The 15,306-nt window shown below is 41.8% G+C and overlaps 1 protein-coding gene across 1 annotated transcript in view; it reads right to left on the bottom strand.

The window, feature by feature from the left end:
* Positions 1-15,306, bottom strand: part of LOC145342093 (gamma-aminobutyric acid receptor subunit alpha-3-like) — a 265,641-nt gene that overhangs the window by 15,921 nt on the left and 234,414 nt on the right. The window contains exons 6-7 of the mRNA XM_080187307.1: positions 12,365-12,447; positions 11,797-11,940 (exon numbers count right to left, since the gene is read on the bottom strand). Of these exons, the coding sequence (XP_080043433.1) occupies positions 11,797-11,940; positions 12,365-12,447 (227 nt within the window). The remainder of the gene's footprint in view (positions 1-11,796; positions 11,941-12,364; positions 12,448-15,306) is intronic.

The raw sequence follows: 15,306 nt of genomic DNA, 5'->3' as shown, positions 1-15,306 counted from the left end.
ACACAGCCCCTGCCCATGGCACTGCCTGGTGGATGGTGTCAAATTTTTTTTAAACTTTATTCCAATCCAATCAAGTCAAATTAAACCCAATTCAGAGTCCCAACAAGTTGGGACATTCCCGATCCAAGCTGACAAGACAGGGCTCTCACCTCCTGTCTTGGGCTTGATCTACATGATCCAAGCTGATTGGAGTAGGTGTAGCTCCTCCTCCAGGGCTTGATCTTATTTGCATCTTAGCCAAATGGCCGAGATGCCGCTTTAAAAAATTGCTTCAAATGAAGCTGAAATGTAACCTAATGACTTCAACCAAGTGCAGCATGTCGATACTACACTTGATCTTAGCCAAAAGGTGGATGGTGTCAAATGGGCATTGCCCAAGTGCCAGGCTGGCAGTGCCAAAGTGCTAGGGTGACACTACCAGTGTGGCACTGTCCAAGTGCAACCCCACCTTACACTCAGCCTCATCAGGGCTCTCCATAACCTCTGGTTCCATCAGTGAGGCCAACACAATGTTCCCCGTTCATGGGGAGCAGGTATTTTCCTCGTCAGAGAGAATGTCTTTCGGTGAGGCCATAAAGGCAAGCCAGCCCGGACGATTGAGTGCTGGGCTTGCTAAGCAGATGTCGAGCAGGATTTAAATAAATTTAAATAAATTAATCAGCCTCTCATTCACTTCAGGCGATAAGCTGACCATGCCAGAAATCTGAGTGTCGTAAAATTGCAAGGTGCTTGAAAAAGGGCGCCATTCCCACTAGCCACTTTATGCACACTGGTAGTGCCAACCCTGGCACCTTTTGAGACATTTTCCCACCATAAAACGAGCGCAACAAGGTCGTAAAATTCTGCCCTCTATCTCGTTCCAGTACTCCATCTCATGATTGTTTGAGATCTGACCCACTACAGCAGTGCCACCAGCAAACTTGAAAGTCAAGTTGGAGGAGAATTTGACTACACAGTCATAGGTATATAAGGAGCCTAGTAAGGGGCTGAGGACACAGCCTTGTGGAGCACTGGTGTTCAGGATGATCATGGAGGAGGTGAAAATAAGGGGGGGCGGGGGCAGTTTAGATCGGAGTTGAGGAGGAACTTCTTCACTCAAAGGGTGGTGAGTCTCTGGAATTCTCTGCCCATTGAAGAGGTGGAGGCTACCTCACTGAATCTATTCAAGGCTACCTCACTTCCTTTGCCATTACAGAGACATGGTTACAGGGTTGGGAAATAAATATTTTGCAGAGTACACAATGTTTCAGGAAAACAGAATGGCAAAGGAAGTGGGGTAGCCTTGATTGTACAGGATGACCGAAGGACTTTTCCGTGAAAGAATCCAGCCTCACAAGATCTTGAAGTAGAATCAGTTTGGGCAGAAATTAGGAATAAATTCATAATAATAGGAGAGTCAAAAAACATTGTAGGGAGTAGTTTTTGGCCCCCTAACTATAGCTGGGCAGAACATTTAACAAGAAATTATTGACACTTGTAACAAAGGAAATGTAATAATTGTGCCAGACTTCAATCTTCGTCAGGATTGGGACAATCAAATTGACAGGAGTGATCCAGAAAATGAATTTCAGAATATATTTGTGATAGTTTCCTTGTGCTATTCATTGTGAAACCAACTAGAGATGAAGCTGCCTTAGCTCTAGTATTTTGTAATGAAGCAGGGTTAAAATTAATAATGTCATAGTAAAAGACCAACTGGGAAATAATGATCATTAATTCCATGTTAAATTTGAAAGCAACATACTCCAATCACAAACAAGGATATTCGTATGAGGAGAGAATGGAGAAAGTTAAGGGACAAAAATCCAATAGATCCGTAGGGCCTGATTACGTAAACTCTACAGTTCTAAAAGAGATAGCTAAAGTGCTAGTTATGATTTCTCAAAATTCCTCAGGTTTTAGAATGGTTCCATTGGATTTGAAGTTAGCAAACGTAACAATGCTTTCAAATAAGGAGAGAGAATAACTGAACGCTGGGCCAATTAGATTAATATCAGTCACTAAGAAAATGTTGGAATCGATTATGAAGGAAGTCATAACTAAGGACTTAAAAAGGTCTAGTATGATGAGAATAAGTCAACATGGTTTTACAGAAGGGAAATCCTGTCAATCAAACTTATGAGTTTTTTTGAGTATGTAACTAGTAGAATAGATGAAGGAAAAACAGCAGGTTTATCTTTGACAATGGATCATCTGGACTCGAAACATCAGCTCTTTTCTCTCCTTACATTTGCTGCCAGACCTGATGAGATTTTCCAGCATTTTCTCTCTTGGTTTCAGATTCCAGCATCTGCAGTAATTTGCTTTTAACCAATAGACGTAGTACACTTAAATTTCCAAAATTCACGAGATAAGGTGCCAAAACAAAAGCTCTTGCAGGATAGACAAATGTAAGTCTCTCAGAGAACCAAGAGTATGGGAGCAGGTGGGAAAATAGAGTGGAGGTCTAAAATCAAGCGTGATTAAATTGAATGGCGGAGCACATTTGATGGGCTCCATGGTCTATTCCTACTCCTATTTTTGTGTTCTTGTTTTTTGAGGTTAACAATCTGCTGATGATCACTACTGCAGCATATGAAAATTAGCCATGTGTGCAAAGGTCCAGTGGGATCCCCCCACCTTTGAAACAGTACTCAGCCCTTGGGAAAAGTGAATGGGCAATTAGGAATAAAATAAAGTTTCCCACTGCGGAGTCACGAGAGGATATCATTAGTATTCAAACACTCAGCAAATCTTTATGGTTTCAATTGTTCCCTTCTAATTGTCAAAAGAAGTTCGTTTATACAATTTCAAATGCCTAAATTTGAATGCATCTTCATCATTTCTGAACTGAAATCAGTAAGTGTCCTTCAGCCTTCTGACTCTTAGCTACTCAGCTCAGATTGATTCTGACATCATTCATTAAATTCCTGATGTACTTATCCTCTCTTAACAAAAGATTAATACCTGGGACTGATTGGGTAGCTCAGGAACTTGACATTAAATCTTGTCTTCATTCTCAATGGTTGTATATATTCGTCTACTGGATGCTCTGGATGTCATTGATGGGACTTTGCATGTAATCTTGATAGTGGAAGAGATGCTCAGTAATAAGAAGCAAGTAAGTTCATTGGATTGAAACCAATGATATAAAATCAGCTTTGGGTCAATCCATCAATCATGGCCTAACTAAAATATGGCACAGACAATCAGATGTAAGTACCCTGTTACAGGAAGGAACAATTACCTGTCTACAACAGAAGACAAAACAGGATAAAAATGTTCTAAGCTTTTTTTCTCGGACAGGACAAGAAAAGTTTCAGAGGAATATTCAGAAGATACAAGATGGGGGCAGATGATTTGATCCATCCTGTCTTTGTTGCTATTTATGCTTCATGCAATACAAGAAGAGCCCTCATGGTGATATTTTGGTAACATCACTGGGTTTGTAATTGAGATGCCCAGGCTAATATTCTGGGATATTGGCACCATGATGGCAGGTGGAATTTAAATTCAACTGAAGAAAATCTGGAATTAAAAAATAGTCTCAGTAAGAATTTTGTAAAAACCCAGTTTGGATCACTTTCCCTTTGGGAAAGAAACCTGCTGTCCTTACCTGCTTCAGTCTACATGTCCTTAAGCACACAACAATGCAGATGACAATTTTCTTCAGCAAGCTATAGAGTTCAGAGACAGTTAGGAATTGCTAACAAATGCTGGCGCAGCAAGCCATGCCCAACTCCAACAATGTCCAATGCAGAAGAGTGTTAATATCCAGCGAGAGGACATTGTCACTGTTCAGCGAGAGGACATTGTCACTGTTCAGCGAGAGGACATTGTTACTGTCCAACGTGAGGAGATTGTTACTGTCCAGCGAGAGGAGATTGTTACTATCCAGCGAGAGGACATTGTTACTGTCCAGCGAAAGGGGATTGTTACTGTCCAGCGAAAGGAGATTGTTACTGTCCAGCGAGAGGACATTGTTACTGTCCAGCGTGAGGACATTGTTACTATCCAGCAAAAGGAGATTGTTACTGTCCAGTGTGAGGAGATTGTTACTGTCCAGCGAGAGGAGATTGTTACTGTCCAGCGAGAGGAGATTGTTATTGTCCAGCGTGAGAACATTGTTACTATCCAGCAAAAGGAGAGTGTTACTGTCCAGCGAGAGGACATTGTTACTGTCCAGCGAGAGGAGATTGTTACTGTCCAGCGAGAGGAGATTGTTATTGTCCAGTGTGAGAACATTGTTGCTGTCCAGCGAGAGGAGATTGTTACTGTCCAGCGAGAGGAGATTGTTACTGTCCAGCGAGAGGACATTGTTACTGTCCAGTGTGAAGAGATTGTTACTGTCCAGCGAGAGGAGGTTGTTACTGTCCAGCGAGAGCAGATTGTTAACGTTCAGTGGAAGGGCATTTTTACTGTCCATTGAAAGGCAATTGTTAATGTCCAGTGACGGGAGATTGCTACTGTCCAGTGACGGGAGATTGTTACTGTCCACTGGGAGGGGATTGCTAATGTCCACTGAGAGGAGATTGTTACTGTCCAGTGGAAGGGGAGATTGTTAATGTCTAGTGAGAGGGGTCTGTTACTGTCCAGTGGAGGAGTTGTTAGTGGGTAGTGACATGGTAATTGTTACTGTGCAGTAAGAGGACATTCTAACTGTCCAGTTAGAGAAGGTTGTTACTGTCCAGTGGGAGGAGATTATTAATGTCCACTGTGAGGAGCCTATTATTGTCTAGTGCGAGGAGATTGCTCCTGTCCAATGAGAGAAGATTGTTGCTGTTCAGTGAGCAGAGTTGGGTTGATGTCCGGTAGAGGAGGTTGTTACTATCAGTGAGAGGAGATTGCTAATATCCACTCAAAGGAGATTGTTAATGTCCAGTGAGAGGGGAGTGTTTAATGTCCGGAGAGAGGAGATCGATACTGCCAAGTATGATGTGATTGTCGATATCCAGTGAGAGGAGACTGTTACCATCCAGTGGAAGGAGAATATTACTGTCCAGTGGGAGGAGATTGTTAATGTCCAGTGGGAGAGATTGTTACTGCCCAGTGAGAGGAGAGGATATTGTTAATGTCCAGTGAGGGGAGATTGCTAATGTCCAGAGAGAGGAGATTGTTAATGTCCAGTGAGAGGGAAGTATTAATGTCTGGTGAGAGGAGATTGATACTGCCAAGTGTGAAGTGATTGTTAATGTCCAGTGAGAGGATTTTGTTAATGTCCAGTGAGAGGTGATTGTTAATGTCCAGTGGAATGAGATTGAGTGGATAATGTTAATGTCCACTGGAAGGAGGTTGTTACTGTCCAGTAAATGGGGATGGTTAATATCCAGTGGAGGAAATTGTTACTGCCCAGTGAGAGTAGATTGCACTGACCAGTGAGAGGAGATTTTTACTTCCCAGTGAGAGGAGATTGTTAACGTCCAGAGAGAGAAGATTTTAATGTACAATGTGAAGGGATTGTTACTGCCCAGTGTGATGTGATCGTTAATGTCTAGTGAGAGGATATTGGTAACGGCCAGTGAGAGGAGATTTTTACGTCCAGCGAGGAGAGATTGTTACTGCCCAGTGTGATGTGATTGTTAATGTGCATTGAAAGGAGATTTCTACTATACAGTGAGAGGAAATTGCCACTGTCCAGTGAGAGTAGATTGCTACAATCCAGTGAGAGGAGATTGTTAATGTCATTATTAATGTCCAGTTAGAGGGGATTACTATTGATCAGTGAGAGGAGATAGTTACTGTCCAGTGAGCAGACATTGTTAATATCCAGTGAGAGGAGATTCTTACTGTCCAGTAGGACAAGGTTGTTACTGTCCAGTGGGAGGAGATTGTTACTGACTAGTGGGAAGAGGTTGTTACTGTCCAGTGGGAGGAGATTATTAATATCCACTGAGAGCAGTTTGCTACTGTCCAGTAGGTGGAGCTTGTTAGTATCCAGTGAGAGGAGATGGTTACTGTACAGTGAGGAGATGGTTACTGTACAGTGAGAGATGGTTACTGTACATTGAGTGGAGATGGTTACTGTACACTGAGAGATGGTTACTGTACAGTGAGAGGAGATGGTTACTGTCCAGTGAGAGGAGATTGCAACTGTCCAGTGAGAGGAGATTGCAACTGTCCAGTGAGAGGAGATTGTTACTGTCCAGTGAGCGATGTTTGTTACTGTACAGTGAGAGAAGATTTTTTAATTTCCAGTGAGGAGATTATTCATGTTCAGTGAAGGAAGTTCTTACTGACCAGTGATTGGATATTGTTAATGCTCAGTGAGAGGAGATTGCAACTGTCCAGTGAGAGGAGATTGTTACTGTCCCGTGGGAGGAGATTGTTAATGCCCAGTGAGAGGAAATTGTTAATGTCCAGTGAGGATGTTATTACTGTCCAGTGAGAGGAAATTGTTACTGTCCAGTGAGAGGAAATTGTTACTGTCCAGTGAGAGGTGATTGTCCTGTCCAAAGAGAGGAGATTGTTACTGTCCAATGAGAGGTGGTTGTTACTGTCCAATCAGAGGAGATTTTTAATGTCCAGTGAGAGGAAATTGTTAAGATCCAGTGATGGGAGATTATTACTGTCCCGTGAGAGGATGTTGTTACTGTACAGTGAGGGGATGTTATTGTACCCAATGCGAGCAGATTGTTACTGTCTAGTGAGAGGGAATGGTTTCTGTCCAGCGAGAGAACATTGTTACTGTCCAAAGAGAGGTGATTGATAATGTCTAGTGAGAGGTAATTGTTACTGTGCAGTGAGAGGAGGTTGTTATTGTACAATGAGAGGTGTTTGTTACCGTCCAGTGAGAGGAGATTTTTAGTGTCCAGCAAGTGAGGTTTTTGCTGTTCAGTGAGAGGAGATTGTTAATGTCCAGAGGGAGAAGATTTTAATGTACAGTGACAGGGCAGTGTTAATGTCCAGTGGAAGAGATTGTTACTGTCCAGTGGCAGGAGATTGGTACTGTGGAGGAGATTGTAAATGCCTACTGGGATATGACTGTCACTGTTAGTGAAGGAGATTGTGAACGTCCAGTGAGAGGAAATTGTTAATGTCATTATTAATGTCCGGTTAGAGTGGGTTGCTACTGAAAAGTGAGAAGAAATAATTACTGTCCAGTGAATGGAAATAATTACTGTCCAGTGAGAGGAGATTGTTCAAGTCAAGTGAGAGGAGATTGTTACTGTGCAGAGAAGGAGATTGTTAATGTTCAGTGGAAGGACATTTTTACTGTCCATTGAAAGGAGATTGCTCCTGTCCAGTGACAGGAGATGAGTAATGTCCACGGAGGGGAGACTGTTACTGTCCAGTGGAAGAGATTGTTACTGCCCAGTGAGAGGAGATTGTTAATGTTCAGTGGAAGGTGATTGTTACTGTACAAACGAGAGGAAATTGCCACAGTTCAGTGAGAGTAGGTTGCTATAATCCAGTGAGAGCAGGCTGTTACTGCCCAGTGTGATGTGACTGTTAATGTCCAGTGAAAGGATATTGCTGATGTCCAATGACAGGAAATTGTTGATGTCCCGTGACAGGAGAGTGTTAATGCCCAGGGTGATTGGATTGTTAATGTCCAGTGAGAGGAGAGTGTTAATATCCAGTGAGATGAGGTTCTTTACTGTCCAGTGGGAGGAGATTGTTAATGTCTAGTGGGAGAGATTGTTAATCCCCAGTGAAAGGCAATTGTTAATATCCAGTGAGAGGAGATTTTTAATATCCAGTGGAAGAGATTGTTACTATCTAGTGAGAGGAGATTGTTAATGTCCAGTGGAAAAGATTATTACTATCTTGTGAGAGGAGATTGTTAACATCCAGAGAGAGAAGATTTTAATGCACATGGGAGGGGAGTTTTAATGTCCAGTGAAAGGATATTGCTAATGTTCAGTGAGAGGAAATTGTTACTGTCCATAACAAGGTGATTGTTAATGTCCAGTGAGAGGAGATTGTTAATATCCAGTGTTGGGAGATTGTTACTGTCCTGTGAGAGGATGTTGTTACTGTACAGTGAGGGGATGTTATTATACCCAGTGTGAGCAGATTATTACTGTCCAGTGAGAAGGAATTGTTTCTGTCCAGTGAGAGGACATTGTTACTGACCAAAGAGAGGTGATTGATAATGCCCAGTGAGAGATGATTGTTGCTGTGCAGTGAGAGGAGGTTGTTACTGTCCAATGAGAGGTGTTTGTTACTGAACAAACATTGACAAAATATTTTTAATGTCCCGTGAGGGGAGATTGTTAGTGTCCAGTGAGAGGAGTATATTCATGTCCAGTGAAGGAGGTTGTTATTGTCCAGTGAATGGAGATTGTTAATGTCCAGAGAGATCAGATTGCCCAGTGAGGTGTGTTTGTTATTGCCCAGTGAGGTATTATTGTTACTGTTCAATGAATGGAGATTGTTGATGTCCAGAGAGATCAGATTGCCCAGTGAGGTGTGTTTGTTATTGCCCAGTGAGGTATTATTGTTACTGTTCAATGAATGGAGATTGTTGATGTCCAGTGAGCGGAAATTGTTACTGTGCAGTGAGAGGAGATTGTTACTATCCAGTGAGAGGAGATTGTTACTGTCCAGTGGGAGGAGATTGTTATGTCCAGTGAGAGGAGGCTGTTACTGTCCAGTGGGAGGAGATTGTTATGTCCAGTGAGAGGAGGCTGTTACTGTCCAGTGGGAGGAGATTGTTATGTCCAGTGAGAGGAGGCTGTTACTGTTCAGTGAGAGGAGGCTGTTACTGTCCAGTGGGAAGATTGTTAGTGTCTAGTGAAATGTGATTGTTACTGCCCAGGAAGAGGAGATTTTTACTGTCCAGTGAGTGGACATTGTGACTGTGCAGTGGGAAGAAATTGTTATGGTCCAGTGGGAGGAGCTTATTAATGTCCAGTGGGAGGAGTTTGCTACTATCCAGTGAAAAGAGATTGTTACTCTCCAGTGAAAGGAGGTTGCTATGCCCAGTGAGAGCAGATTACTACTGTCCAGTGAGAGGAGAGTGTTACTGTCCAGTGAGTGGAGAATTTTACTACCCAGTAAGGGGAGATTCTGCTTGTCCAGTGACAGGGAATTGTTACTGTCCAATGAGAGAGCATTACTGTGCAGTGAGCGGAGATTGTTGCAGTCTAGTAAGAGGCAATTTTTACTGTCAAGTGGGAAGAGATTTTTACTGTCCAGTGATAGGAGATTGCTACTGTCCAGTGAGACGAGTTTGTTACTGTCCCATGAGAGGAGATTGTCACTGTCCAGTGAGTGGAGACTGTTACAGTCCAGTGGCAAGTTTGTTAGTATCGAGTAAGATGTGATTCTTACTGTCCAGTGAGAGAACATTGCTACTGTCCAGTGAGGGTAGATTGCTACTGCGCGGTGAGAGGAAACTTTTACTGTCCAATGAGAGGAGATTGTTACTGTCCATTGGGAGAAGATTATTAATGTACATTGGTGGAGATCATTACTGTCCAGTCAGAGGAGATTGACACTGTCCAGTCAGAGGAGACTGTTACAATCCAGTGGTGAGGTTGTTAGTGTCTTGTGAGCTGCAACTGTTACTGTTCAGTGAGAGGAGATTGTTAATGTGCAGTGAGAGGTGTCTGTTAATGTCCACTGGAGCAGATTGTTAATGTCCCATTGGAAGAGATTGTTACTGTCCAGTGCAGTGAATTCTCAATGTCCAGTGGGAGGAGTTTGTTACTGCAGAGGGATTTGTTAATGTCCAGTGAAAGCTGATTGTTATTGTCCAGTGAGAGGAGGTTGTATGAGTTCAGATGACTCTTTATGAATGCTAAAAGGCTTAACAAGTGGGAGATATTATACTGCAGGGTGAGGGAATGAAAGATGAGTCATTGCCACAGTAACCAGGGGAAAAGGCTGCTGATGGCCGTCCATGAAGAGAATTCCTCCCCGCCTGTAACCTCCAGGATTACAGGTACCTCCAGGATATACAACATTCTTTGAACGGCTGTTCTCACTGCATCATAAAAGCCACACTCTGTGCCATGCACCACCATATAAAGACACTCAACATCTTTTTTACTCTTACTCTCTCTCACAGTTGTCCCTGTCCCCAGTTTCATTTCATCCTCCACATCATTTGACATCTTAACAACAAACATTTCCTGTTTCTTGCAGATATTAAGGAACACAAGCTTCAACAACTTATCAACACCATTTCCCATTATGGGCTCTCTATGTGTCCCAATCCCTTGAACTCCAGTCTTAACATCAAATTCAACAACTTCAGATGATTAGCTCTACCCCTTTTGTTTTCATTTTATTTAATTTTTTCTTGTTCTCTACCTTTTATTTCATTATTGCATTTCTTCATTTTTCTTCCCATACGCTTAAGAACATAAGAACGTAAGAAATAGGAGCAGGAGTAGGCCATCTAGCCCTTCGAGCCTGCCCCGACATTCAATGAGATCATGGCTGATCTGAAGTGGCTCAGTTCCACTTTCCCGCTTTCTCCCCATACTTTCTTTCCTCCTACTTTATCCCCCCTTTCCTTACCTTTCCCCCCCTTTGCTTCCTCTTTCCCCCTTTTTCTAAATTTTCCCTTCTCCCACCCATTCCCCACCCACCCACCCACACACACACACACACACACACGCACACCCTGATCTGTCACAGCTTACCCACTGATTTCAGCTTCTGTCATTCGGCCATTCACACCTTTTATTCCTTTATGGACTGCCATTAGCAGCCTTTCCCCCTGATTTCTGTGGCTATGCATCACTTTCATTCCCTCACCCTGCAGTATAAGTATCTCCCACTTTCTATGCCTTTTAGCTTTGACAAAAGGTCATCTAGACTCAAAACATCAATCCTTTCCTTTGCTTACAGATGCTACCAGATCTGCTGAGATTTTCCAGCATTTTCCCTTTTGGTTTCAGATTCTAGCATCTGCAGTAATTTGCTTTCATTTATTGAGAAGAGATTGTTACTGTCCAGTGAATGGATATTGCTACTGTCCAGTGAGAGGATCTTGTTCAGATCCATGGAGAGGAGAATTTTACTGACCAATTGGAGGGGTTTGTTACTGTCCAGTGAGAGGAAATTGTTAAGGTCCAATCGAAGCGATTTTAACTGTCCAGTGAAAAGTGATTGTTACTATCTAGTGAGAGGAGATTGTTACTGTCCAGTGAGAGGAGACTGTTACTGTCCAGTGAGAGGAGTTTGCTCGTGTCCAGTGAGAGGAGTTTGCTCGTGTCCAGTGAGAGGAGTTTGCTCGTGTCCAGTGGAAGGAGCTTTTACTATCCAGCGAGAGGTCATTGTTAATGTCTAGTGAGAAGAATTTGCTAATGTCCAGTGAATGGAGATTGTTAATGTCCACTGAAAGGAGATTGTTACTGCTCAGTGAGATGTGATTGTTACTGTCCAGCAGGAGTAAATTGTTAATGTCCAATGGAGGAGATTGTTACCATTATACATTTAAGTTGTTGAATGAATGATTTTAGAGGCATTCATATGATTTCATAGTGACATCTACGAGGTGTTTCACAGGCTCCTGTATTTTTTTCATTTTCTGTTCTCCGCAGAGAACATCTCTTTCAATAATGATATGGTGTGATTCTTTGAACCTACATGTGCAACCCACATCTTTTTGTTTTAGTTTAAAACCCACAACCTTGAAAATAGTTAGTGCTTTACAGTTCCTATCCCAAGAGAGGAGATAGTTCACATTCAATGAGGGACAATTCTTTAAGTGTGAAGCAATATAATGATTTTGTCTGGCAGTTGTTGTGATGTGATAGAGCCAAAAATCTTATTTTCATGTTAGCTTGTCCTGAGATATCGTAATCTTCCCCAACTTATGCCTGCAGGAGTATATGTCATTCAATAGCTTAAATCATCTACCTGTGTTTGACTGAATAACCTCTGTTCCAACAGTCTGTCCCAACAGATCATATTGGTTCAATCGGGATCCATCCTCAGCAACAACCACCGAACTTGCTTTCCCATGTGTCCAGACATATAGCACCTCAGACTTAGTATAGGCATCTGTTGAAATAATTAGCCAGATTCAGGATATGTGTATAATCCTACAGATAGCTCTGTTTCTGTGGATAAACTGGTAAACTAGGAATTGCATCTGTTCCCTCCCACTGGTGGCAAAATTATATCTCGTACTCCTGACTTGTTACAATCGAGCAGACTGCAGCATGCAACATCTAACCCACTCTTCAAAGCCAGAAATATTAGAACAAGCAGGAGGAACTTCCTTACAGGGCTTTTCCACTCTATCAATGGCAGATTGATCAGAATTTAAAAGAATCTCTGTATCAGGAGGGTTTTGTGGGAGGAACCAAATGGGGAATCACCAACATCTACTTTATTATGCTCACTAGTCTTCAGCAAGTAGCTAAGTTATATCCTCAATTGAACTAGGAATGAATTGATGAATCAGTTGACAACCCAGACTTACAACTGCCGAATTTCAGTGGGCATGCGTGTGTATCCATGGGGAAGTCCTCCAGGTGCATTGGACACTCTGCATTTATTGTCAGCCTGCAGACACAGCAAAAGAAGAGACCAGTTACTGTATGAAAACTCACAGCCAGAACTTCATAGGTCATTCTGATCCACTCCATTGGGTCCCTTCATAACTTCTGCACTTCAATTAAATATCCTCTCAAACTCCCTTTTTTTAAATGAAAACAAATTTTATTATGAATATAAAAAGATTCTTAGCAAGCATCAATTTAGAAGTACAGCTCAAAGACTTAAGACATAGATTCAGTTCTACTTTTTACTTCACCCCCTCAACCCATCCCAAGATTTCCCTTAACATATAAAATCTTGAAGGTTCATCCATTTTTACTGAGACCATCTCAAGGCAATGCCACAGTCTCCAGAATGTATTTTAATTCTTCTTAATTCCCCACTTATACCACTGAGGTAAGATTCTATGAGGGTCCTTCCATTGTCTTTTTGACTATGTGACCCTAACAACTGTAGCTCCCTTCGCCTTTTGTTTGGGTTGCTGACAGATATCCACCACCTCCCTTCAGCTTCCCGAATTAATTCTCCTGACCACTTTCTGTCACAAGTCTGTATGAAGACTGCTGCTAAGATTTCCTCCACCAGCTTCAAGTTAGCTGTGACCAGAGGGCTGACTATAACAATGATTACTGGCAACAACTACAATAACAATGTCAATATTGGCTGTAAGAGCAATTGTGACAGTGAGAATCAAGCATGCTGGGATTTTTTAGTCAAGTTATAATCAAAAACAGATGCAGGTTCAAAAGCTGCTGCAAGTCGCAACTTCCTGTGCTACCCAAACAAGGATAGTTGTTTGGATGATGCTAGACATGTCAGAGCCATTGATACCATATATGGTAAGACTAAGTAACTTACGTGCAGCTTGGTATAAACATTTGGGAGTTATTTACAAGTAACTCCATGATTAAACAGTGTGATCGGTTTCTGATTAGGCTGAATGGTACAGAACTTCATGGAAGAATGTGCGAAGTTTAGGATAAAGAGATGTGTTTGAGCCTTTGTCTTCAGCGATAACTTGACCCCCAACCTTGCAATTATGCCCCAAAGGAACATCTTCACAGAAAACAAAGAAACCACGAGAGAACACATCTACATCAGAAACAGACTTGGCCACTTCATTCCGACCTGAGTGGTATCCGCTTTCAGTTAAAGAGTTAATGTTAAGAGTTGAAGTGTAAGCTAAAATGTTGAACCTGCTCTAAGTTTGGTGCTTTGTGTTAAATAAATAAAAGTTTGCTTCAATGAATTTGAGTTGGTTCTTTGATTTGTTATACTAAACTGAATACCTGAAAAGCGATTGAAGTATAAAGCCAAATAACATGGAGCTTAGTTTTCTTCACCAAGTTTTCAAAACTGAGGTAGACAGCCCACTTACATTCCACGTGTGAATGATAACGCTAGAATTTTCTCTGCTTCAAATGCAGGCCAATTGACCATCACCTCCTGCTGGCTCTCTCAGCCTGGTAAGATGCATTCTTCACCAACACAAAGCTACAACTATCGCCATCCAATTCCAAATTGAACTACCTGCTTCTGTCAGTACCAAATAAACCTGTTGGACTTTAACCTGGTGCTGTGAGATTTCTTACTGTGTTTACCCCAGTCCAATGCCGGCATCTCCACATCATGAACATCACTAATTACAGACCTCCATTGAGGAAAACACCCTTCCAGTGATAACCTCTGTTATCAAGTCGGTTCTGAATCCATCTAATTAGTTCACCCTCGATCCCATGTGATTTAATCTTTTGTACCAGCCTGCCATGAGGAACCATGTCAAATGCTTTACTAAAGTCCATATAGACAACACCCATGGCCGTTCTCTTGTCAATTATTTTTGCCATCTCCTCAAAAGATTAATCAAATGAGTGAAACATGACCTCCCTCTTAGAAACCATGCTGTCTGTCACTAATAAGACCATTCAGTTCGAGATGTATATAGATCCTATCCTTAAGAATCTTCTCCAACAATTTCATTATCACTGACTTCAAGCTCACTGACATATAATACCCAGGTTATCCTTTTTATCTCTCTTAACATTGGCTATCGCAAAACATCTGGGACCTCACCTGTGGCCAACAAGGAAACAAAAATTTCTATTAGTGGCCCATCAATTTCCTCTCTTGTCCCCCTTAGTAATCTAAGATGGATGCCATCTGGCCCTGAAGATTTTTCGACCTTGATGCTTTTTAATTCACCGAACACTTCCTCCCTCATAATGAAGATTTGTTCTAAAGAGTTTACATATAGCTCCGAGACATCATCAATTAACATGTCGCTCTCATTTGTGAATACCGATGCAAAGTATTCATTAAGGATCTCACTCACTTCCTTTGGTTCTATACATAATTTCCCTCTTTTGTCCTCAAGTGGACAAACAATTTTCTCTAGCTACCCTCTTCGTCCCTCAAATATGTGTAAAATACCTTAGGATTCTCCTTAATCCTGCATGCCAACGATGTTTCATGACTCCCTTTTGCCCTCCTAACTCCCTGTTTGACCTCTTTTCTACTTTCCTTGCAAACTTCAAGTGCTTCACCTGTTTTTAATTGCTAAGACCTCATGTATGCATACTTTTTCTTTTTGACTAGAATCACAATTTCCCTGGTCATAAGAACATAAGAACTAGGGGTAGGAGTAGGCCATCTGGCTCCTGCTCTGCCATTCAATAAGATCATGGCTGATCTTTTTGTGGACTTAGCTCCACTTACTCGCCTGCTCACCATATGCCTTAATTCCTTTATGGTTCAAATATTTATCTATCCTTGTCTTAAAAACATTCAATGAGGTAGCCTCAACTGCTTCATTGGGCAGGGAATTCTATAGATCCTTTGTGTGAAGAAATTTCTCCTCAACTCAGT

Source organism: Carcharhinus amblyrhynchos, chromosome 4 (genome assembly GCF_965287045.1).
Source record: "Carcharhinus amblyrhynchos chromosome 4, sCarAmb.v2.hapA, whole genome shotgun sequence".
NCBI lineage: Eukaryota > Metazoa > Chordata > Chondrichthyes > Carcharhiniformes > Carcharhinidae > Carcharhinus > Carcharhinus amblyrhynchos.
The sequence above is the reverse complement of the archived record's forward strand: the minus strand, read 5'-3'. Positions and strand labels throughout refer to the sequence as shown.